This window comes from Takifugu flavidus, chromosome 11 (genome assembly GCF_003711565.1).
Source record: "Takifugu flavidus isolate HTHZ2018 chromosome 11, ASM371156v2, whole genome shotgun sequence".
Taxonomy (NCBI): Eukaryota; Metazoa; Chordata; class Actinopteri; order Tetraodontiformes; family Tetraodontidae; genus Takifugu; species Takifugu flavidus.
The window spans coordinates 4,085,228-4,109,518 of NC_079530.1; the positions used below are offsets into that span (position 1 = coordinate 4,085,228).

General features: G+C 43.2%; 2 protein-coding genes across 6 annotated transcripts; both read right to left on the bottom strand.

The window, feature by feature from the left end:
* Positions 1-4,986: 4,986 nt before the first annotated feature.
* LOC130533921 (TBC1 domain family member 12-like) lies at positions 4,987-16,810 on the bottom strand. Of its 4 annotated transcripts, none has more exons than XM_057047670.1 (13): positions 13,203-16,810; positions 9,666-9,789; positions 8,357-8,505; positions 8,207-8,289; positions 8,018-8,135; positions 7,832-7,938; positions 7,596-7,679; positions 7,438-7,529; positions 7,293-7,364; positions 7,076-7,204; positions 6,784-6,893; positions 6,352-6,610; positions 4,987-6,283 (listed from the first exon to the last, which is right to left on the bottom strand). In XM_057047670.1, exons 1-13 carry the CDS (start codon positions 14,456-14,458, stop codon positions 6,188-6,190), a joined length of 2,679 nt encoding a protein of 892 aa, XP_056903650.1. In that variant the 5' UTR covers positions 14,459-16,810; the 3' UTR covers positions 4,987-6,187. The 4 variants fall into 4 exon arrangements, with proteins under 4 accessions (XP_056903650.1, XP_056903651.1, XP_056903649.1 ...); XM_057047671.1 differs by having other exon boundaries at positions 6,784-6,854; positions 9,666-9,804; XM_057047669.1 differs by having other exon boundaries at positions 7,438-7,526; positions 9,666-9,804; positions 13,203-16,809.
* A 578-nt stretch (positions 16,811-17,388) lies between these two features.
* Positions 17,389-24,243, bottom strand: slc22a15 (solute carrier family 22 member 15). Of its 2 annotated transcripts, XR_008952744.1 has the most exons (14): positions 24,105-24,243; positions 21,787-21,933; positions 21,577-21,709; positions 21,277-21,441; positions 20,949-21,078; positions 20,682-20,742; positions 20,427-20,593; positions 19,988-20,128; positions 19,755-19,840; positions 18,922-19,030; positions 18,776-18,848; positions 18,340-18,498; positions 17,875-18,015; positions 17,389-17,794 (listed from the first exon to the last, which is right to left on the bottom strand). XR_008952744.1 is itself a non-coding variant. In XM_057047797.1 (13 exons), the coding sequence occupies exons 1-13, from the start codon at positions 24,186-24,188 to the stop codon at positions 17,989-17,991; spliced, it is 1,482 nt and encodes a 493-aa protein (XP_056903777.1). In that variant the 5' UTR covers positions 24,189-24,243; the 3' UTR covers positions 17,389-17,988. The 2 variants fall into 2 exon arrangements, 1 of the variants encoding a protein (XP_056903777.1); XM_057047797.1 differs by having other exon boundaries at positions 17,389-18,015.
* Between the last annotated feature and the right edge of the window lie 48 nt (positions 24,244-24,291).

Below are 24,291 nucleotides of genomic sequence, written 5' to 3' on the forward strand. Positions count from 1 at the left end.
CACTTTTGATGCACCTGAACTTGACTCCAGTAGGGACAGACGAGAGGAGGAATTGATCTGCTGGTGGCGACATAACGGTCTTGCACTAAGGCCAGTGAAATTTTATATATACACACACCCATAATTGTTTGGACAAACATCTACAGCGATTGTTTTCCAGATCATTTGGACAGGTTTAGAGCCAGACCAGATTTGTTTGAAAGTTATAAGGAATTTATTAATTTCTTCAACCTTTTAATTTGATTTACACACTCTTCTTTATTAATTCTTTACTATAATTCTACTTGGCTGTTTCCTTTCACGTTTTTATATTTCTAGATTCCTATGTTAATTGAAGTTATTTCTTTTTGTATTTTTTAGTTAAACAATTAATAGTTTTGCATTTAAATTAAACATTAAAAGTGAAATAAACCAGCATTTACATATTAAGGTTTGAAATTGATATACTGTACTTTCCTAAGACAACTGCTACAGCAAAATGTCAAAAGCGGAGAGTAAAGCGGTTAAACGCATGACCCCAATTGAGGTGGTTCAGAAAACAATCCCCTTATTAAAGGCCTACCAGAGGCCTCAAAGAAATGGAACAAGCGTTGGCCAGATATTGAACAACCTTGGCCGGTTGAAGGTACCCTCAACCCTGATGTGATTCAAATAACCTGTACACTTGTTACTGCCTATAAAGCTAATGAGAAAAAAGGAAAAAGGGGGAAGTCTCGTTTAGAAAAAAGACAGACTGAACTCGCAATGTTGCAACTTTTTGAACAGGAGGGACAGAAGTTGAGATTGGCTGCAAAAAAGAAAAACAAAAAAGCTAAAGAAATTATTGAAAGAACCGCAAAACAAACAGCGGCGCTTGTGGAAAAAATTAACACTCCTTTCTCTCACACGGCTTCTGTAACAACCCCTCCACCGTATGAGACAGAAACTGAATACAGTGACATCTATCCACAACTTCCTGTACTCAGCCAGAAAGGCAAGTACAATATTAAAGATGATCACAACCAAACTATTGAAAAGGGAAAGGCAAAAACAGTCATGCACATTTATCCGACAACTCCAAAATCTAAATCAAGAAAAACACGAGATGATGTTTACAAAACACTGCTTCTGGAAGATGATGATGAGAGTGGTACGGATGAAGCCATAGGTGGCTATGATCCCGCCATTAAGCGTATGTTGGCTAAAGCTGAAAAGAGGGGTAACAAATCTAAAAAGAAAGCTAAGTCTGGTCAAGATCTGACCGATGACAGCTCAGGGTCAGTCACTGATGAAGACTCAGACGGCAATTGTTCTTCCTCTGAGGAAAAACAACGGGCTTTGAGAAATCTTGAGAGGGGTATCGAACAGTGTCGTTTAGACATTAGCTTGACGGGAACTCCAGAAGCTCATAAGATGCTAGAAAGACAGTTGGAGGATATGGAAGAACGGCGTAAGTCGTTAAAGAAGGGGAGGCTTTCAAGGCTGATCACTTCTGACTACGCCTTGCGTTCAAAGAAAGACGGCTCTGCTAACAAAATGTTCCCTGTTGTTGTTCGTGGTCAAAGTCTTGAGTATAACCTTGGCAGAACTCCGATATGTCAGATATATTAGAGAAGCTACCTATCCTTCAGGAAGGGGCCACCCCCTGGATTTCAAAACTGGAGGAACTTTTGATTGGAACACAACCTGCTGTTGGAGACATTAAAAGGCTCCTAGCTAATCTCATTGGTGTGTCTGCCATGGAAGACCTTTTGCAGAAGGCTGGCATGCCTCGGTTCATGGCAACCGCAGTAAATGATGCTGAACTGTTTTCTGCTCACAGAGGTCAGTTTTGGGGGGCGCTGAAAGACGCGTTTCCAACTAATACATCCTGATAATATCCTCATTGAACCATTGGGTGAACAAGAAAATCCGAGAGCTTACGTTTCAAGAGCTCTACAAACGTGGCGTAATGTCACAGGCAATGATCCCGATGCTAATCAAATGGAGCAGTCTATCATTCGAGCTAAAATTCAGAAGGGATTGCCATTGCCGGTGCGTAGTAAAATAGCAGAAGTGGTTGGTCTTGGGAACATGATTAAGAGTGTTTACATTGATCACATTGCTCACCAGGTTGAACTATACCGTAGAAAAGAGCAAGAGTTGAAAAACCAAGATCATGAAACTCTCAGAAAACTTACTCAACTGCAGCTGGTGGATAACAAACGCAAAGAGAAAAAGCAAGCGGTAGTGATGGAAAGCCAACCTGATCAAACATCACAAATGCAATCGAACCAAACATCATGCCAATCGTATCAATTTCCATCGGTGACATCTGTTCCATCAGTACCTCAGCAATATTACTTACACTCTGCAGGGTTTTGCTAATGAAACCATAAAAGGCTTTGAACATCTTTCCAACACTCAGAGAAGTCACAGACTTACGCTGTTGAAACATGACATGGCGCTAGATTACATCTTGGCCAGAGAAGGAGGTTTGTGTGTGTCGTTGAACTTGACAGGAGATGCTTGCTATACTCTGATTCCAGACAATGGTGATAACATAACAAGTGTGATTGACGCTTTGAAGAAGATAAGAGATGCGTTTGGTCCTTCTGACAGCGCAGGAACATCAGCGACGGCTTGGCTTCAGGACAAATTTGGTCCAATGGGAGCTATGTTGGTACAGGTTCTCAGTGCCGTCGTAGTGTCACTAAGTGTGATGTTTTGTTTTTGTACCTTGTCATTAACTTGTGCCAAGGCGATGATATTGCGTTGGATTGGTGTAGTAATGCCTACCGACCAGGTCCAGATGCCACTCTTAAGTGCCAAAGCTTTGGCTGATTCAGATGAGGAGGACATTTCTGATGAGATGGTCGATAAATATCCAGTATAATCAATAATTTAGTATCTAGTGTGACCTTCGAGTCATATCCTTATGTTATTTTTGTATTTAATGGTGTTTGTGTTTTCCTTTCCTCCGTTGTAGTTCCGGTGACAAAGGGGGGAAATGGTTACCTAATTTACTTAATCGTGATAATCATGTTTTGATATGTTTGTATTGTATTCTCTCTAATGAAACCGATGTTTTTTTTTGCAAAGATACTGGCACCTCTGTTTTCTGTTTCCAGGACAGTAGTTGGGGAGCTACGTTGGGGCGACAACTATGTTGGAATGGACTCAGAAATTCAAAATGAACTGTGAAAGATGCTGGAGGACCCTGAATGAAGATGGGGGACAACTGAAGATCCTTCATCAGGGGACTGTGAACTACAGATTCAAATTACTGTTGATGTGTTTAATGCATATATTTGAAGTTGGTGTTAATAAATTTACCAGGGAAATTTCATCAGTAGGCAGATGCTATGAGAACTCAGTTTTTTCCTTGTTTTGGTATAGGGAAAGGGGTCCTTAGGCAGGGAAAGGTCCAAGGTAAGGTCCGATGGGACGACCAGCCTGATCGTGGACATTTTTTGATTTTTTTCTGAGTATCTTGTATGTGTTTGCCAAACTCTTCCCTAATATAACTTTTTGCAAATTGGATTGGAGTACCATAGGTGGTCGCCGTCGACAGAGGGACCGTGAGAGAATTTTCCCGTCTAAAGTGTTTTGAGGGTTGTAGACTGAAAGACGTCTGTCGGATGGGTTTTTCACTCTCGCACTCCACTAAATTTCACATATTGTTCCTGTCCTGTCTAATTAATCAATCTTTCTCAAATTATACCATTTTATTAGACACCGTTTACTTTTATTAAAACTTGTTAGTTATTTTTATTTTTCGAGACTATGTAGTCTCGAAGGGGGGAAATATGTAGTATCTGACCGGTTCTATGCAGGTTTTACGTCTGTAAGGCCTTAATGTGTTTAACTGCCAACCTAAGCACAATGTCAGGACATCCCCCACATGTGTGTCCGGTGTCTTCTTCCTTTGGGTAATAGGAGCTGCTAAAGGACAACACTGGAGCCTGGGGGCCCATGATACCCCTCACTAGGAGGATGTATAGCATGAAGCATCTTCAAGCATTACCTTTTTTGGTCATAACTGAACACCAGACCATTGGGTTGACCATACGGTATAGTGTGAGGTCATCAGAAAAGAATGTGTTTACTCGGCTCTATAAGAAGGGGGAATTGAGGTTGACTCCCCGGAGTTCTTCACCATCGGGACCTCGAGACCTCCCTCGGACAAACTGCAGTGTTCGATTGATGCCTGACTGTTCTCTCCAATAAACATCTTTGATAACCAAGTCGGTGTCTGCGAAGTTTCCTTCATCATCAACACATCTCGGCAACCACCAGGAGAAGATTCACAACAATGGCTAAGCTGTCATCCATGTTGAACAACACATCTCACCCCCAACAGGATACCCTGACAGCACTGGGCAGCTTTCAGTGAGCATTTGCTCCACCCTCGCTGTGTGAAGGAGAGGTATTGCAGATCTTTCGTGCCGGCTGCTGTCAGACTGCACAACAAACATAATGCCCGCTAGCACACACTGAATATTATATATTCTGATATGTATATTGTATACACCCTCTGTACTATGTACAGGTATACAAGGGCTGATTTTCCATTTATCTTGGATTATTGTATACATCCATTTTTGTATATTTTCTATCCTTATCTCAAATTTTATTTTTTCTGCGTGCTTTTGCTGCTGTTGCACTGTAAATTTCCATGTATGGGACAAATAAAGGAATCTGAATAGAAGAATTCGAATCTCATCTTCTTGACTGAATGTTTTCTGGCACCCCCCTCCCCCCTAGAACCAGAACTCAGAAAACTGAGCTGTTTAATATATTTTTAAAATGTTGTTATAAATATCCTCAAAATTACTTAAAAAAAAGCAAGACTGTTCTTTGGAAACTGCGTTGAAATTAAATGTGACAAAATGGTGCAGTTATTTCTAGCATGAGCTGCTTTTCTAATAGCACCATATATAACTAAAATCCATCTGCAACAGAATGGAGAATTTCCAAAGTTGTCAAAAGCAGAGACTCTTAACAGAACACGTCCCACACATGGAATGCCACACCCAGGGAGAGGGACTACATTTTATTGGAAACCGCCAAAAACAGAAACAAAGGTTTTTCCTAGATTTTATTTACACATTTTACATGTGAGCGTTAATATGAAAACAAGAACATTTTTACAGTTTATTTACATCATCTGTGAAAAAAAAGCTGAAAAAAGATTACAGAAAAATACAAAAACAAAGAAACAAATATGAACACACAAATGTACTGCAGGTGTGAGAGTCAGGAAAATTTAAGGAATATTTCAACAACTAACGCTATCCAAGGTAAGTTTTCTGTGTCGACTGGACTGTTTTTCTTCTCTTGAAGACGTTTCACCTTCTATCCAGAAGGATTCTTTCTGTTCTGAACAACTAACATTACACAGACCTGCTGCGAATTCTGGGTGATTCATCAGTGCAACAACAGGAGTGAGATGGTGACAAAAATGTAATCCTCCTATTATGTAATCTTGGAACATCGATTGAACATTGTCCATCATTCAATTTTAAATCACTGACAAGTTTAAAGTCAAATCTGCCTTTTGAGAGAAACAGAATAAACACAACTAATAACAATAGCATGAAAATGCAGTTTAATGCATTTTATCATTTGGCACCAAAAACATTCTACTTCAAAGAACTGTGAATATTTGTTAATCTTTCACTTTTTCTGTTTTTAATTCTGTCAAAACAAAAAAGGGATAAATGTGTAAATAAAAGTTTTGTTTTTTTAAATTTTTGCCTTTGGTTTTTCAAACGACAAATTCATAGAGAAATTTCACAATGCAATTTATGACACCTACACTCTTCTCTACAGAAAATAAAAATGAGAATTTTTCTTCCCATGTTTAAAACTGAACAAAAATAGGTCATATAATGTCTGAAATGTTTCAAGTCCATCCAAAAAACTAATTTCTGTTAAACTCTAAATTAAATATTTAGTCTTTTCTCTGAGACTGAAAGAACTAATGCTAAAGTTAATGGGAGGCAAACTCATGACTCAGCCTTTGTATCACTAACATGATGAGTTGAAGCTAAAACAAGCGGCAAATAAGAAACATTTATATGTGAAATGATTAGCACCATTTGGCGTCTGTGTCCCAACATGGAGACAGAGTATCTGCTCCACTGGAACCATAACACCATATTTACTCAGAACCAGAATCTGAAACACTGATCTAGTCAGAGGAAGATTGAAGCATGCCCCATAGCTAGCACCTGCTGTCAGCTAGCGTTAGCGTTCTGGAAGATGGGCTGACATTCTTCTCCATCTCTTTATTTCCATTCTTCATGAGTGTGGAAAACACCTGAGAGGAAATTTATAATCAGAATCTGATAGAAGGAATGTGACTCCACCTTCGAGTGCCACACCCACCTGCACCCAGCGACGGTTCTTGCTGAGCATTTGTGTGTTGGCCATGGCGGTGAAGAGCGTGTGTGACTGTAAGTCATCTGGCAGGCGGCTCAGGAACTGAGCAATGTGGATAAAATCCATCTGCAGCAGAACGTCCTCAAACAGACGAAGAATTCCCAAAGCCGTCCGAAACAGAGACTCCTCACCATCGCGACAGAACACGTCCCAAACACGGCACGCCACGTCGAGGGGGAGGGACTTGCTGTAGAGTGTGAAGATCCTGGCAAACAAAGTTTCACCAATTTCATAATGTAAATGACATAAAGATTATCCATCAATCACATTGATCAACTTGTAAACTAAAGCTGATATCTGAACAACAATCAATAGATATGGATCAGCCAGAGGAGTCTTGAATGAAACCAGGACTGATCAGAGTGGTTGATCGCTCACCAATCAATCAGATAGAGATCAGGCGTCAGGTTGTTGCTCTGGAAGTGACTGAAGAGCTGAGGAAGATTCTCCTGGAAGAAAACCTCAAAGGCCTCAAAATACTTCAGCATCTGAAGGAGGAGGAGAACTGAAGGTCAGGAAGAGATGGCAATAAGGAGGAGGGGTGACAGAGTTGAGGAAAATGACAGGAGGAGAAGCCAATGAAGAAAAGGAGGCAGGAAGAAGAAGAGGAGGAAGGACAAAGAAGAGGTGAAGGAGGGGGGGTAAAGAGATAAAGGCGGTAAATCTTCACCATTTCGTGGTCGACTCTGAAGAATACCATCTGACAGGGTTTGTTGAGCAGGTTGGCAAAGGTGATGAAGGCCTCTGCCTCCTCTAGATTGAGAATGAGGACGGCAGCGATGAAGGACATGCCTTGAACCTAAAAGCAGCACAAACGCCGATCTCTTATTGGATGGAAGCTTCAGCTGTTGTCACAGGGAGGAAGAGGAGGAGATGTGGTCACTCACATAGCCGATGTCAGGTCGGTAACATGTGTATGCTCCCAGCACGCTATGGAGGAGGTCATGGTAAGGCCCACCCTGCATGTGCACAAGAGGGCTGGATTAATGAAGGGAGGAAGAAGAGGAGGGCATTGGGATGAAGGTACGTTACCTTCTGGAAGATGAAAAGAGATGGGAACGTTCTAGAAATGTCCAGTTTGATCAGGTCCAGACTGGACTCTCTGTCTGCCGCAGACACGGCTTCTACAACAAACACAACATGTTCAGGATCATACGAGTGATGTTAGTCTGTCCGTGATGCCGTCATACCTTTCTCGCTGTCGTTGACCGAGCTGGTCTCGCTGTAGCTCCTCCACTTCTCTTTGGCTCTAGATAAGAAGATCTCGTACAGCTCTGGTTAAAAAAAAAAAAAACATCAGTCAACCAAATCAAGATGGCGACCTCTCAATCCTGAACATCCTCCATCCAGCCTAAACATCATCCATCCATCCTGAATATCATTCATCCATCCTGCAGCCAGTCATCAGGGGCTGGCGCTCACTTACCTGCTGTGATGTTAAGCTCGTTGCCGATGGCGAGACTCCACACTCGCCCCCTGACACTGGGAGGAAGTCCCTGCCACCACAGCTCCCTGACCCGCCGCGTTCCCTTCCTACACACACAAACCCACGCACAAAGATAAACACACATGCTGCAATCGTGATGGGGCAGCGTGGCGACTGCAGACATACATGACATCCCAATGAGGCAATATCTCGGTGTTCCAGATCACCATGGCGTTGGAGATGCTGTCCTCACGTCGGTGTCGCTCCTTCATCTGACGCTTCTTCCTCTGAGCTTCTTTCATCTCTGAAGAGATGCAGAAGAACAGGCTGATGTCTGGAACATGATCAGAACTTATGGGAGGAACTGTGTCTCACCTCTCCTCTTGGCTCCTGCCACCATCTCCTCATACTCCATCTTGTGTCGCAGAGTTTCCTCCACAGATTTGGCCGGCAGGTTCCTAAGGAACACACAGGAAGTCAGTGGTGGTCATGCCCTTTCCCCTCTCAAAACATAGTACTACTCACGCTGGTCGGTCCTCCAGGATGAGAGCTGTGGTGGACAGGGGCTCAAACTCCAGATTCCTCCTCCTTCCTGCTGCTGTCAGGATGACAGTGGGACATGAGGAGACACCTACATCCTTCCCCATCACCTGGTCTTCTTCATCTTGTGGACACTAAAGACAGAGGAGCATTTTTAGAGCAGCTCCTCAGCTGCTGACCTGAAGGTGTGCCGCAAACCTGTGTGCTTGTTGAGATGTTTCATCTGACAAGTATCATGTTTTTCATAGAACAAATTATTTAAATCAGAAATGGCATAATCTGACAGGTTGAGGTGTCGTAGTGGGTGTGGCTCAGACTCAGTTGAGGGCGGAGTTGATGGTCTCAGAACTGCTGCCTTTGTCTCTTAAGTGTATCCTTTATGATTGATGTGTTTATATACATCAAGAAGATGGCCCCAAATGACCAGCTGCTGAGTGAATTCCTCAAGCAACAAAAGCCCAGCAAGGAGGAGGAGCCCGAGGGGCTATCAAGAAAGGACAAGCCCTTGCATGGTATGTACCACCGACAAATTGAGGAAGAGGCTGATATCGAAAAAACCTACCAGTGGCTGGAAAAGACTAGACTGAAAGACAGCACAGAGGCACTACTCATGGCTGCACAAGAACAAGCCCTGAACACCAGAGCAATAGACTCTGGGGTCTACCATACTAGACAAGACCCCAGGTGTAGGCTGTGTGGAGATGCCCCTGAGACAGTCCAGCATATCACAGCAAAATCTCAGATGTTGGCAGGCAAGGCATACATGGATTGGCATAACCAGGTGGTAGACATAGTGTACAGAAACATATGCACTGGACTGGAGGTCCCAGGGTCCAGGTGGTAGACACCCCCGAAAGTGCTGGAGAACAAGTAGGCCAAGATCCTGTGGGACCAGATCGAGACTGACAAAATGGTGGTGGCCAATCAGCCCAACATAGTGGTGGTAGATAAACATCAAAAGACAGTGGTGGTGACAGATGTAGCAAGAGCAAGTGATAGCAACTTCGGGAACAAAGAACACAAGAAGCTGGAGAAATACCAAGGGCTGAAAGAGGAGATAGAGAGAATGTGGGCGCAAAGGAAACAGTGGTCCCAGTAGTGATGGGGACACTAGGGGCAGTAACCCTCAAGCTGAGTAGATGGCTCCAACAGATACCAGGAACCACATCAGAAATCTGTCCAGAAGAGCACAGTCTTAGAAACAGTCCTAGGAACAGCTAAAATCCTGTGCATTTACGTATGTACACACACACACACGCAGAGCTGTCGTGTTTCTGCAGTTTGAAGAACAAACCTGATGTTTCATGGAAGGCATGGAGGCAGAGTCTTTGTGTGGATGAACGTCTATGGCTGCTGTCTGGCCAAACAGTCGCCACCCTGTTGCATTGTGGGGGGATAGTTTAGACTCTTTGGATTTCCTGGAAAACAGACTCCTGAGAGTCAGATGGAAATGGACATTTTTAATTTTATTAATTTATTAATCTCAACAGAGAAAGTACCGTATTTTCACAACCATAAGGCACACTGTATTAAAAGGCGCAGTCTCAGTTATGGGTGCTATTTCTGTATTTAAAACATACATAAGGCGCACCGTATTATTAGGTGCATGCTGAAACAAACAGTAAAAAATGACAACGGAAGTAAAACAGTGAGTTTCGACACATTTATTGAACAAAATAATCATTCTTCCGCCACAAAACCATCAAATCTTCTGTATCTAAATTAAACAGCTGTACGATTTCAATGTCCAACATCCCGAATTCCTCTTCTTAATCATCTGAATCGGACTCACCGACCGGTTCCGGTTCAGCGTTGATTTTGTGAAAGCTGAAACGACGACTTCTCGTGCCCCGTTGTGCGTATCGCCACCGTGCTAGTCCCTTTTTCTCCACTTTGTGGGTCAAAGGGATGTCAAAAGTCAGAGGGATCTCATCCATGTTGGTGATGTGGCTGGGTGCGGTTATCTTGTTGCGGCAGTAGGTGCGGAAGATGGCCGCCCTCTCCTGGTAATCTGCTGGCAGCCGCTGCGCAACAGTTGTCCTCGTGCGTATGGAGAGATGCCGCCTCCTCATAAAGCGAAAACTGCTCAAGATTGCTTGATTGCCATTTTCAGCCGCATATTCGATGGTCTGCAGTTTAAAGTAAGCCTCATTCATACGCGTCTCGCTTGACCCGCGCCATTTTAGGGGATCCTTACGCGTAGGTGTGCCGCTAATCAATTGGCGGAGCGTTTACCGTAGTGCACCCACCAAAGGCGCTCCATATTATAAGGCGCACCGTCGATTTTTGAGAAAATCTCAGTGTTTTAGTTGCACCTTATAGTCGTGAAAATACGGTAGCAGAACGTAACACTCGGAAAAAAAATTATCTGGGAGTGCCATGCCAGCTTTGTCCATACTGGGCTGTGATTGGACAGAGACACAGAGGAGACAGAGAAGTTAGTGAAGCTCCAGACCTGTCTTAAAGACATAAAGTCGTGGATGTCTTCAAATTTCCTCCTCCTTAACTCAGGAAAAACTGAGGTCATGGTGTTTGGTCCTGAACCTCTCAGGGATAGATTAGATCACATGATCACTCTAGATGGTATCTCTGTGAGTCTCTAGTCTCTCTGTGAGGAATCTAGGAGTAACTTTTGATCAAAATCTCTCCTTCAACTCACACATTAAATTAGTCTCTAGAAGTGCCTTTTTTCACCTGAGGAACATCTCAAAGATCAGGAAGCTACTGACGCGGCCTGATGCTGAAAAGTTAATTCATGCTTTTGTTACTTCCAGGCTGGACTATTGTAATTCCTTATGATCAGGGTGTCCAAACAACTCTTTAAGAAGCCTCCAGTTGATCCAAAATGCTGCAGCCAGAGTTCTGACAGGTATTGACAAAAGAGATCACATAACTCCTGTAATGGCGTCGCTTCATTGGCTGCCCATTAAATTTAGAATAATTTATAATAATAATAATTAATAATACTAATTATAATAATAATAATTATAATAATAATTCTTCTGACCTACAAGGTCCTCAGAGGCCTAGCTCCATCCTACCTGGAGGAGCTAGTGATACCTTATCAGCCCAATAGACCACTCCGCTCTCAGAATGCTGGTCTTCTTGTGGTTCCCAGAGTTTCTAGGAGTAGAATGGGGGGCCAAGCATTTAGCCACCAGGCCCCCCTGCTATGGAACCAGCTCCCTGTCCAGGTACGTGAGGCTGACTCCATCGCTACTTTTAAGATCAGACTTAAAACATACCTCTTTGAAAAAGCTTATTGTTGTTAATTTTGTAGTTCCAGTTACTATCATAGATAAAAAAATTATCATACTTAGGGGGTCGTCTAATCATTAGGTCACATCCTAGCTATGCTGTTATAGGCCAAGGCTGCCGGGGTCTGGAAACATGATCACCTGACAGGCCTCTGTCACCCCACTGGGTCATGGTTTCCTCTCCTCTCCTTTCCTCCTCCTCATCAAGCAGACTAGTTATGATGATTCCTGTGTAGTTTTTCTGCTTCTCCCCCCCTCCCCCTCTGTTTATTTACAGGTATCGCCGCCTTTCGGAGGTGCATGATGACCTCGCTGACCCGTTGTATAGTGTATTTTTGTGTGTTTCTGTGCTCTGTGCCTCTCCTCTCCTTTCCTCGCCTCTCCTCTCTCTTTACCCAGCCGGCCACCAGCAGGAGGGTCCCCCTCCATGAGCCTGGTCCTGCTCAAGGTTTCTTCCTGTTAAAGGGGAGTTTTTCCTTGCCACTGTTGCTTGTCTGGGGTCAGGCCCTGGGATTCTGGAAAGCGCCTTGGAACAATTTTGATTGTATAAGACGCTATATAAATAAAGATTGATTTGATTTGACAGATGCAGGAAAGCAAAACTAACCCATGGTAAATCACAGTCAGTCAACAACAGGGGATTCTGACAATTTTCAGGTCAACATGCAGATTCAGCAGAAAATCTGCCGAATTCAAAGTTTTCTGTGACTTCAGTCAGCTGAAGAAGAAGAAAGTGGAAGAACTACAAACAAGAAGTGGATCTGCTAAAGGCATGTAGACAAGCAGAGTGTGAACATTTACAAAGCATTATTATTGTTGGAATAATTATTGGTAATGGTATGAAAGGTGGTCTACTAGACCTTTGAAAAATTGATTAAAATTAAAAATATTACATGTGAAAATGTCTTCAAGATAATGGTGCCCTGAGAACTCAGCTGGTATTTGAACATTGAAACTATGTTTTTGGAAAGATCTGAGCAGAACCAAACCCAGCAGCTGAACTGCCCTGATGTCATCTTCTGCAAATGTCATGATATAAGTGACTGACTCTGATTTGCTGTGTTTAATATTGATTATTACTGACAAATACTGAAACAGGAGGGAAAGAAGAGCAGAAGATCAGATATCTTCACTGTGACACGGCTAATTGAGAGTATTCTTAACTCTACAGATGAGAAGCAGAGCAGCTGGAGGTCTAGATCCCACCAGAGCAGGAAAAGCCTGAAACTTCTCAATGCTCAAAATACTCGTGAACACCTTTCACAACCATTATAAACAGCTGTTGCACGTGAGAAAAGTTCCCCCATTTCAGTCCTGGTGTTCCCTGTAGACTGATGGTAGACTGTTGGAGCCCACTACGTTACCGTGGAGATTGGATGTCAAGGTGTCAGCTCACGTGCTCCAGAAACTCCAGACTTCATGTGTTGTTTATTTAGTTAGCTGCTAACTGCTGCTAGCCTACCATACAGAATGATGTTCGCACAGGTGAACAAGCTGAAACAGGGTTTAAAAAAAAAGGTGTTGCAAATTCCTAAAGCAGAACCATCCAAAAGCGTGTGTGCGCGCGTATATACCTGGTGAAGAAATCCGTGATGTCGAACCTCTTTGGCATCACCTGGATGTCCGAGCAGCCTGCGACTCCGCTCAGGTCGGGCAGCTGATCAGGGGCGCTCCGTCTGCGACCCGTTTCCAAAACGTTTCGGAAGTCTTCCGAGTATCCCTCTTCTCCAAAATAAAAGCCGTTCTCCTCATCGGGGGACAGTGGAGTGGCGTCACAACTGAGTGACACCGTGAGGTTCGGGTTAGTCCTCAAACTGTTCGGTCTTAGTGGGAAACTGCGGGGATATAAGTCCACTTGGTTCTCCCTGAAACTGGGCTCAGAGGCCGGCCTGTCTCTGCTCTCCTCGGGGGCGGCGGTGGAGTGTCTGGGAGCATCTTTGGAGTCAGACCACTTCGTCAGGGAACACTGACACACCATAGTTCCGCTTTGTTTTGTCACATAGGATCCCCATTCGGTCCTGTCCACCGGTCCTACCCCAGTGTCGTTCTGGACGGAACAGTAACAGTTTGCTATGCTGGGGTGGAAACCACGGTGAACCAGTGCGGCCTCCACTAGAGCCAAGCTGTGACCCGGCACTGGGTTGGAAAACAATCCAGTCGGTTTGTTATGGGCAAGAACCGAAGCACCGTTTAGCTTGTTGACATCTGGGCAGGACAAGGCCGCGGTGACGCGTCCGTAACTCTGCTGCTTCTCCAACGCGCATGTCTGGCGACCAGGCGGCGCAGAGGTGCATCGACAGTGTACCGAAGACAGGCGGTTCGCGGACTCTTCCGGGGCGGTTTTCATGGCTGAACCCGGGGGCTCCTCTTCATTCACCTGTACGTGTCGGTGGGTCTCCGGCGAAACTGGACCCCGAATGACAGCTGGGAAGGCAGCGGCTCCTCTGCCGGGAAGTCCCCCCGCTACTCCTCCATCCAGACTAACCACAGTCGCTTCTTCATCACCGAATGACTCAGTAAATCCGTTCAGGTCACCACAAACCCTAGAAATGACGCAGCCGCGGGTAAACTGAGCAGGGAGGCACTTCTGGGTCAGTCCCCAAATCCTCTCCCCGCCCTGTGAGGGCGGCTGCACCGCCGCGTCCTTGTGTACATTCCGGCCGATACCGGTCAAATAAATATGAACCTTCCCGGCTTCTGGAGCCGCGACGACACCGAGGAGCCGCGGGACGCTGCGCTCTTTCATAGAGAAACACGATTTAATAGCCTTTTCTCCATCTTTATCGTCACTCATATCAAACGGCCCCCCGTTCTCCTTGGATGTATCCATGGCCCCTCCGCTCTCAGTCCGCAAGGAGAGCCTCCGATCTAGGCGTAGAATTCTGCAACGAGTGTCCGTGGCCGGTCGGCCAAGTTCCGCAGAAGCATCGGCTTTTTTTTGCTCATTTTCTTGCACTTCCCCGAATGTTACCGGGCAGAACGCACTCAAGTTTACGATGTAAACAGGAAAAAATCCTCCATCGCTCCAAGTCAGTGTTGTCCACCGAGCAGATTATTTAAATCCCTCCTTTAATCGCAACAGCTGCTGAGACCCAGCTATAGCCAGGCGCCATTTTGGAAACACACCAATAATGACGTCACTCCTCGACTCACTCGCTGCTTTGAGTTACGGTCGAAGCCTTACAGTGACACCTACTGGCATCTGCGTGTAACTGTACCAATGAGCCCCGAGTTGGTGAGGACTGAAGAACTCGGCAGCTGCGAGATAGCAGTGCAATGTGTGCTGCTAGATCAGACAGGTAATCGTCTGCAGTCTAAGTCCAAAATGATCATGACATTAAAGCACAGTAATGCCATAACAGTTAAATACAGAGGCCTGAAGTCATAGACTTACAGTATGTAAGGCAGTACGTGCTGCTAAAATAACGAGGACTGCGGGTACGTACCAAATACCACTTTCTCGGTGCTTCTTGCTCTGAAAATCTATGAAATGCAGTAGTATGCGTTCTAAAGGTACTCTTGATACTTGTCTAGATCAGAGGAGAACAAATACCTGGGTACCACCTTTGACAAGCAGCTGAGGCTCTGCTACAACACTGAGGAGGCATTTACTCTGGAGACCTCCTTTTCTTTCAACAAGGAAATCTTAATTATGTTCTACAACACATCCACTTAATGTGTTTTGGCTTTTTCCAAATGCTGCTGGTATGACTCCATCACAGAGAGGGTGCTGGAGTCTATCCCAACTTCACATGGGCAAAGGCAGGTACGCCCCTGAATGAGTGGCCAGCTCAGTGCAGGGGCCCTAAGTGAGCATTTGAAGGCTTGGTGTGTTGCTCAAGGGCACCTTGGCAGTGCTTTGAAGGTTTTCTGGCATCTTCCTCTACTACCACAACACCTTTCCCGTTTTGTCTACACTGCTGCATGAACCAAGAACCCTCTGCTTTTTCATCCCAGTCATACAGACTGAGCTACTCCCTCTCTGCCCTTCATGACATGGGGAAATCTCTCTCTCTGTACTATTGTAATGAGACTATCGCTGTGGCATTAGTAGATGGCTAATTAGATCAGGAAGAAAAGATATCAGGTGACAGGAAATGCTGCAGAAGTTATTTACTGTCAAAAACACAGATTGAACACTAAAGACAAAATAGTGGTTTATAAAATACTAACTTAAAAATCTAGGAATTTTTTAAGGCACAAACGGTCAAACTGTAATTGCTTTGGAGAGGCATTTGTGTTGAACCTTGTACGAACACACCTGACCAATAACTGATTGATCACTGGCTAATCTCAAAATTGTTCAATATTATACAGTAAGTAAACCTGAGATTCATCTCACCTGTATTTTAATGTGCTAAGATTCTTCTCACACTGTTCACACTTAAACACATGCAAGAACACAGTCATTTTGTACTTGTATCTTTGTGAGGACTTTCATAGATCCACCCCGGCTCCTAACCCATCCCCACTAAATACCTGGACCCAAGATTAGCTTTCACACCAAGTTTGAACCAAGAACACAGCTTTCGTGACATTGCAAGGTCCAGATAAAACATTCTCACTGCACAAAAATGTCCTCACTTTGACTTTAAAATGTGTATTTTGGTCTTCCTCAGCAAGCGTGTCACTCACACGATAGACTGAGGTCTAAAATGTTTTTCTGTAGAAGCCAATTTGAGCAAAATGAATGATTTCAGTTTGGGACAAACATGAGCACTTTGATGGTTTAAAGTTGTTTCAGACTGCAAAAAGAACACTTTTTTTTGATGTTCTCAAGAACTTTGTCCCGTCTCAACACTTCCTACTTTCCCCCACCAACGGCCCCCAATGAGGGGCCCTTCCCCCTGCAGCTCCAAGCCTTTCACCTCTGCATACCTTCTGTGACTGGTGCCATCCTCTGTCATTTTTCAGTCCATCCATCAATTATGACCAGCTCTTCCTTTAACTATAACCTGTTCTGTTCTCTTTACAAACTTGAAGCCAGGTCCCTGGTTTACCTCATCTGATGATTCCACTACTAACTTTGTTGCTTCTTTTTTGACTAGCATGATAGCATCTATTAGGCAGAATATCATCAATAACCCATTTCTCCTCCTTAAAAAAACCCACCATGACCTCATCATCTTTGCATTGTTTAACTTTAGACCTGTCTCCCATCTGCTTGATAGATAGATAGATAGATAGATAGATAGATAGATAGATAGATAGATAGATAGATAGATAGATATAGATAGATAGATAGATAGATAGATAGATAGATAGATAGATAGATAGATAGATAGATAGATAGAGATAGATAGATAGATAGATAGATAGATAGATAGATAGATAGATAGATAGATAGATAGATAGATAGATAGATAGATAGATAGATATAGATAGATAGATAGATAGATAGATAGATAGATAGATAGATAGATAGATAGATAGATAGAGATAGATAGATAGATAGATAGATAGATAGATAGATGACTGCAGTGCTCTGTATATTGGTCACACTCGATCCTTTTAAACTCGTGTTTGTTTTTAGGGCCATTAACGGTCTGGCTGCTGTCTAGTTAGCAGAGATTTTTTAACCATACTCCATCAAAGCAGTGTTCTGCAGTCCTTTGGCCAATGTCTTATAGACACTCCACTTTTGGAACAAGTTACCCTCTGATACTGCACAACCACAGATTCTGGCCTTTTCAAACCCAAACAGAAGACACATCTATTTAAATTAGCTTTTAACTGACTAGTATTCTGTATTTTAAAAAAAAAAAAAAATCTAAACATGATCTATATCTTATTTTTATTGTTCCTTTTAATCTTACTTATTTTATTGTTCCTGCAGCATTTTCTGAACTTTCACTGATTTTATTCATCGTCTACACATCGCTTTGAATACCTTCTTGGATTTCTTTTTAAAGTGCAGACTTAAATAAAACTTGACTGACTGAATTGGTTGAACCTCAGCACCAGTTGGAAAGTCATCATGATTGCCATTCTAACCACGCCCACCCAACACTTAGGATCGATCACACCAGAGTTTGCAGAGAACAGTAGAGAACAACTGCCTCTGGTCCTGGGAGCAATAACACATTTCCTGCTTGTTGTGGAGTGTGTAACAGCCTTGAGTGTGTTGGTCCATTCAGTGTTCTGAAGGAGCAGAAAGCTTCTGTAGCTGAAATGATGATGGAATGAGTTAATGCTAATCTGCTCCAGTTTCGTTTTATCTCCACCTCCATGCTGGTCTGTTGTCACCTGATTTCAGTGAAAGGCAGGAGGATGTTTCCAAAAATAGCCTCCTTTTCATCTGTAATGCCCCTCCAACCCGCGATGAAGATGAGGAGGATGAAGAGGACACCAGTGTTGTGTTTATTTGTCATGTTCGTACAGCAGAGCCTGAAAGAACAAAAATAAACAACCAAGTTTTTCATGATGATATCAAACATCAGTGCAGCAGTACACACCAGTCACGAGTACGTCTACGATCTACAAATAAAGCTGAGCTGTGCTGACATACTGAGGTCACAACACTGCACACACATCCCTCAAGCGCCACATCTGGAAGTCCCAGTTGTCCAAACAAAAGTTTAATACTTTTTCATCAGAATTACATGAATAAAAAGTTAAGATGCTGATTTCTGTGATAGCACCACAGAAGAATCCAGTACCAGATCCACTTCAGATCAGGTACTGGGACTGGTATCAGCACAGCTGCCTGACCTTGTTTTCCAGAACTCGGCTGCCTGTCGGGCCGGTGAGCTCGTCCAGAGTTTCTGCTGCGGGACCACTTAGGGTTTCAGGCAGCATAAGGCTGAGACATCCAGCAGAGAGACCACTCAGAGAGAAGACAGTGAAGGGGACAGAGGAATGGAGGACCCGCTGGGACACACAAGAAGATAAGGGTGAGGTGGGAAACATTCATCTCTGATGAATCCTTGGTTTAACTTCTGTACCAGAAACTTCTATATATAATTGATATTTACCAATATTACAAATTGTCCTGACTTGATCAGAACTAATCACGTTTAAAAATGACATCTTTCTATTTGATACATTCAAACCAAGTTGTTGCATATTTCCTACAGAAAAATGTATAGATTAGTGACAAAAACCAAAATAAACATGAGAATCGATTTTCTGTATCAAATAATATTACCATAGAAGAAACGAATGGAGCCATGATTCCTCCTACTCTGCACGACATTGAACAAACTCCTAAACCAGCGTTCCTAAAAACATATTAAAGTTGGAAAAATCATGTTCACATGACCTTCAGAAGATGCCCCCTTGCGGTCAGGTCACCTGATCACGGTGGGGTACAGCTCAGAGGTGTAAATGTAGGCAATGTTGAAAGCAGCGCTGACCATCAGCTTTCCCAGTAGAGCCAGTAAGGTTACGCTGAGCACAGAACCTACAGAGTCAGAAGCACTGATCAGAACCATCACCCCCATTGGAACTGTCAGAACCAAGACGTTTAGCACCACTATTCTAGCTGCAGCATCTTGGATCAACATCTTCAAGGTTCCGACAGAATTCTTTCGACCTCTTGATAACAATGAATCACAACAGTCCAGCCTGGAGAAACAAATGCTGGAGCAGCTTCTCAGCATCATCCAGAGTTATTCTGAACTGCTCTTTTGAATGTTAAGTGATCAAAAAGTTTCTCAAAAAGTTGCCCCTGCAGACCTTTTATATGAGGGTTAAAGGTCCGGGACAGGTCAAAGGTCATTCCAACATTCATGATGAAAATCAGCTGATCTGTTACTGATGAGTTTGGTCTGAAGCAGGAGGAGGATTGAGACCATCCTGAAATTTGACTGACTGTTCTGGTTCGTCTGGTTTCTTAGATAAACATTTCTGAGTGTCATCATCATAGCTGTGAATGTGTTCTCCTGCTGCTCAACAATGTTTCCTCAGGTAAGCATTTACAAAAAGAACGGGACTGGTCCAGGTCCAGAACCTTGTGGAACACTATGAATAGCCTACTGATCTGAACCAGTTTATTCCCCAGTGACCTGCTCTAGTCTCTGGACCTGGATGCTCTGATCAACTGTATCAGTGGCAATATGTCTGTGAAGGTAGATTAGTTTAGAGACAAAAACCTGAATAAACATGTGTGTGGGTGTTTGTGTCACCTGTGTTATCGGGGATCAGAACTGTACAGAAGCAGGCAGAACCAGACAGACACAGAAAACTTGACATGCTCTTCCTCCTTCCAGCCCTGTGTGACAGACAAAGAGAAGGTTTGAGTCACATTTCTCCATTTCACACAAAACCCTTTCTTGTCGTTCGGAACAATCTTGTTGTTTGACCATCTGACACAAATGGCTGTAAAATTGTCTTCCAGAAGCGTGAAGTGGGCTCTCACCAGTGTTTGTTGATGAAGTACATGCAGAGAGGGTATGCAGGGACCTCCACCAAACCATACATGGCCACATTCATGTAGCGGCTCCCAGAAGAGTCGCCAGCTCCCAGAGTAAGACCGTAGTACACCAAACTGCAGGAGTACCTGCCACAGGAAACGGCTTGTCAAGCTAAAGTGCATCACTGGAAATGTGTCGTTCCATCCCAGAACCTGGCATAAGACATGTCTAAGAGCAAGATGCTTAACCGTGAAAATTCTCCGGAAACTGCTTCTTTGTGTAAAAGAGAGAATGCAGACCTGTAAGGTAGAGCTTTCTGTCTGTATCTCATATCAAAATCATATCTTTAATGTGAAAGAGTTCTCATCCATTTGCTGAACATGTGGATTCTGATTAGGATGAAACCCTGGCTTCTTCTTCTCTAATGGTGCTCAACAGACTCACCACACATACATGAGCACCACTGTTCTGATCCGGAGGACCGGATGGACCACCAGCTGCAGGAGTCCCGTTTGTCTCTTTGTAGGACTCGAGACTTTAGCAGCAACTACACGCTGCAGCATTAAGTTTGTGACAGTGTTTCCATTCCTCATTGCCATGTGACGCAGGACCTATAAGGAACTCAGTGTTACTCACAAATAAGAAAGAACTCATGGAGCTATTCTTGAGATGTCCATAAAAATAGGTGATCCAATCTACCTGCTCAGCTCGGTCTGTCTGACCCTGACAGTACAGCCAACGGGGAGACTCAGGCAGAGTTCTAGAGTGACCAGAGGAACCGAGTTTAAACTAAATAAATATGTTAGCATATTAGCCTAGCATAAAGTGCAGTTTTGGCAACTATTTGGGAAGCAAACACAGAAATACAAGAGGTTAGCAGACATCAGGGCACAGTCAACAGAATGGTCAAACAGCTCACACTGTTGCTGTCCAGTCTAAACAAAATTTCATACAACTGGTACTTACACAGACAACAAGAAGAACAGGACACCAAAAGAGTTGGCTGCGGTGGTCAGATTCCTCCACGGTCGGATCAAGTAGCCCAAAGCAGCAAACAGAGCGATGCCAATGGCAAAACACAAACTGGTCAGTGTCCCTGCAGAGAAGATCAGATCCCACCCACCTCACAAAAGAAAGAAAACTGACTTTGGATTTATTATATCTATCTATCTATCTATCTATCTATCTATCTATCTATCTATCTATAGATCGATAGATCGATAGATCGATAGATCGATAGATATAGATATAGATATAGATAGATAGATAGATAGAGAGAGAGAGAGATTCGTACCCGTCATGGCCCAGTAGGATTTACCAACGTACTCCTGCACGAGGACAAAACAGACCACACTTATACCTCCGTTCATCAGCCCAACCAGCAGACGAGAGGCGGCAAACACCTCATAGCTGGGTGCGAAGGCGGTCACATATCCAAAAACCACCTCCAGAAACAGCCCTGAAGGACGGAGACTCGATTAACCAGAAGGTTTACAACAACTTTTAGAATTCAACAGATATTTCTGCAATTAGTCATTAATTTCAATGCATCCTGCACTCTTTCTGAGACACCAGGACATTCACCAGCTCTCACCTGACAGGTAGACCGGTCTCCTGCCAATCTTGTCAGAGAGCGGCCCAAAGACGATGTTCCCAACCAGAAGCCCAGCAAAGAAGAGTGAACCAGCCAGATTCACCTTGTAAGCCTGCTGCTTGACAAGGAACCACTGAGGAGCAGACAGACAGATGTAACCAATGGGATCTCACACAGCAAGCGGTAACATGACGATTGCCAACAGCTCACCTCAGTCACAATGGAGTCGAAGTCCTCTGTGAACACGACCCTCTGGACCAGCTCCTGTGAGCTGGATGGGACCTGCTGCTGCTCCACATGGTACTCAGGTGTGGATCCAATCAGAACGATCAGCATAGACTGGAAGGCCATGTAGACCTAGAAAACACATCCCAACACAAGCAGCCACGATTGGCTAATCTGAACCTTTGGATTTTTAAATTCTCCATGGTGCAAATTACAGTTTCATTGACATTGTTTTAGAGTCCAAATGTTGGCATTTGCCAGCAGTCTACTGGTTCTTCATATTATTTCTACTGAATTTTTGCAGAGATCAATGAAAATTTGTTTGTATGTTTAATTTGACATGTGACTTAATTTAGTGTGTCCATGTACATCAATGAGCTGAAAGTGTTGAACAAGGTGGAATTTTTTTGCAGTGTTGAAAAATATCAGCAACACTTTGTTAAATGTCAGTTACTTAGTTTGCTGGCTCATTTAAGGCTCCATCGCAGATAACATGTTAACTTCTGATAATTAATCATTGTGTGTGTTAACAGCCTTAAGCCCAAAATCAGTCAGAAATTTGTAAATCAAACAATCATCTTATGTTTTATCCAGCTCAAAGCTGCATCAGCAGCTTGTAAAATTTTTATTGGGGGGGACTCGATTTCCTAACCAAGTTTTTAAATGAGACGGTTCTTAAATTCAGATTTACTAACGAGAGCTGTGGATATTATATATATATATATATATATATATATATATATATATATATATATATATATATATAAAGTACCAGACGAATCTCTACTGGAAGACTTGAACACGGCGCTGTCAACCATCCCTACCACTACCATCACTGAGACCAATCAGCTGATGTATGCAGCGGCAACAGTAATCCTACAGATGCTTGGCTATAAGATGAAGAGCATGAATAGCCATAAGGAGCAAATGGCCCCATGGAGAAGGCTAGAGGCAAAAATCATGGCAACAGGGAGAGAAGTCAGCCTCCTAACAGAGCTGAGTAGAGGCGTAAATCTAATATATACTGTATATATATATATATATACACAGTATACAGTGTATATATATATATATATATATATATACACACACAGTATACAGTGTATATATATATATATGTATATATATATATATATATATATATATATATATATGGTTTTGTATATATATGTATATGTGCCCTGATATATGTATATATATATATACTGTATGTATATATATATATATATATATATCTATATATATATATATATATATATATATATATATATATATATATATATATATATATATATATATATATATATATATGTGTGTGTGTGTGTGTGTGTAAAAACAATGAGCAGATGCGACACTTCTGTGATGATTGCGTGATGTTTTAGTTACTAGACAATTCCGCAGAAATTGTGAGGGTATGCCACACCCTCTGGCCGGTACCCAAAACTACAATTCGGGAACCGTAGATCGTACAGTCATGTGTAGGAGGCACACCCAATTAAAAAAAGCCACTTCCTGTTGGGTGACAGAATGGAGGCAGTGGAGGTTTTGGGGGGATTGCTCGGGCGCCGTTGCACGGTCTTGATCCCTGCAGTAAAATTCGCCGCGCGCACGTTTCGGTGCGACCTACGGTTCCCGAATGATTTCACTTTTTGCGCTGGAGCTCCTAGGATAGTAACGGCTGCGCCCAGGAGGCACTGTGGGGAGCGCTACAAGTCACACTACACACCAGCACAATCCGTCACTCTCATCAACACCTAAATCTTTTCAACATTGTCCTGCTGTAAAATCAGTGTTATTCCGTATATATTTTACTTATCTCTTCTTTCTCTGTTGCCGCACATACTTTCTCACATGGACTTAATTCAGTACATCTAATTCTATATTATTGCACTCCTTACGCCACTGGCTCCTTGGTTTTGTATAGCATTGTTTTGTATAGGTTTGTGTATACACCCTAACGGCCTAACCCTATGCGTGCACGCATGTGTCTACGAGCGAGTGCAGGTAACCGGAGTGAGATTCAGTATTTGCACAGACTGCAAATAAACACGACTGAGTTAAGTGATTTAAACGATAACATGGAAATGTCCCATATATACAACAATTACACAACACCCTTGTGCACTCTGCAGCGTCTTTCCTGCCACCCAAAGGCGTTCTTACATATATCAGTATTTTTAATATTTTAGTTGTAATTCGTGGGCTACACGCCACGTAGCGACATTCTTCTTCGTTAGCTGCCGTGTTAACGCACGCGTGCCCTCTGACTAGGAAGCCAAGGTAAAACTTACAAATAAACCGACCTGAGTCAACACAATAATGGCAACCGCTTGCTTCTGGTATGGTCCAAACTCGCCAACGGTCCGAAAAGCTTCTTCTACATCCATCCCGGAAGAGTCGAACGCGACTTGATTGCTGTCCAGTTAGCATCACCGGCAGAGATAAGAGAACAATCCGCGTTTACTTCCGGGTTTATCATATACAAGAAAA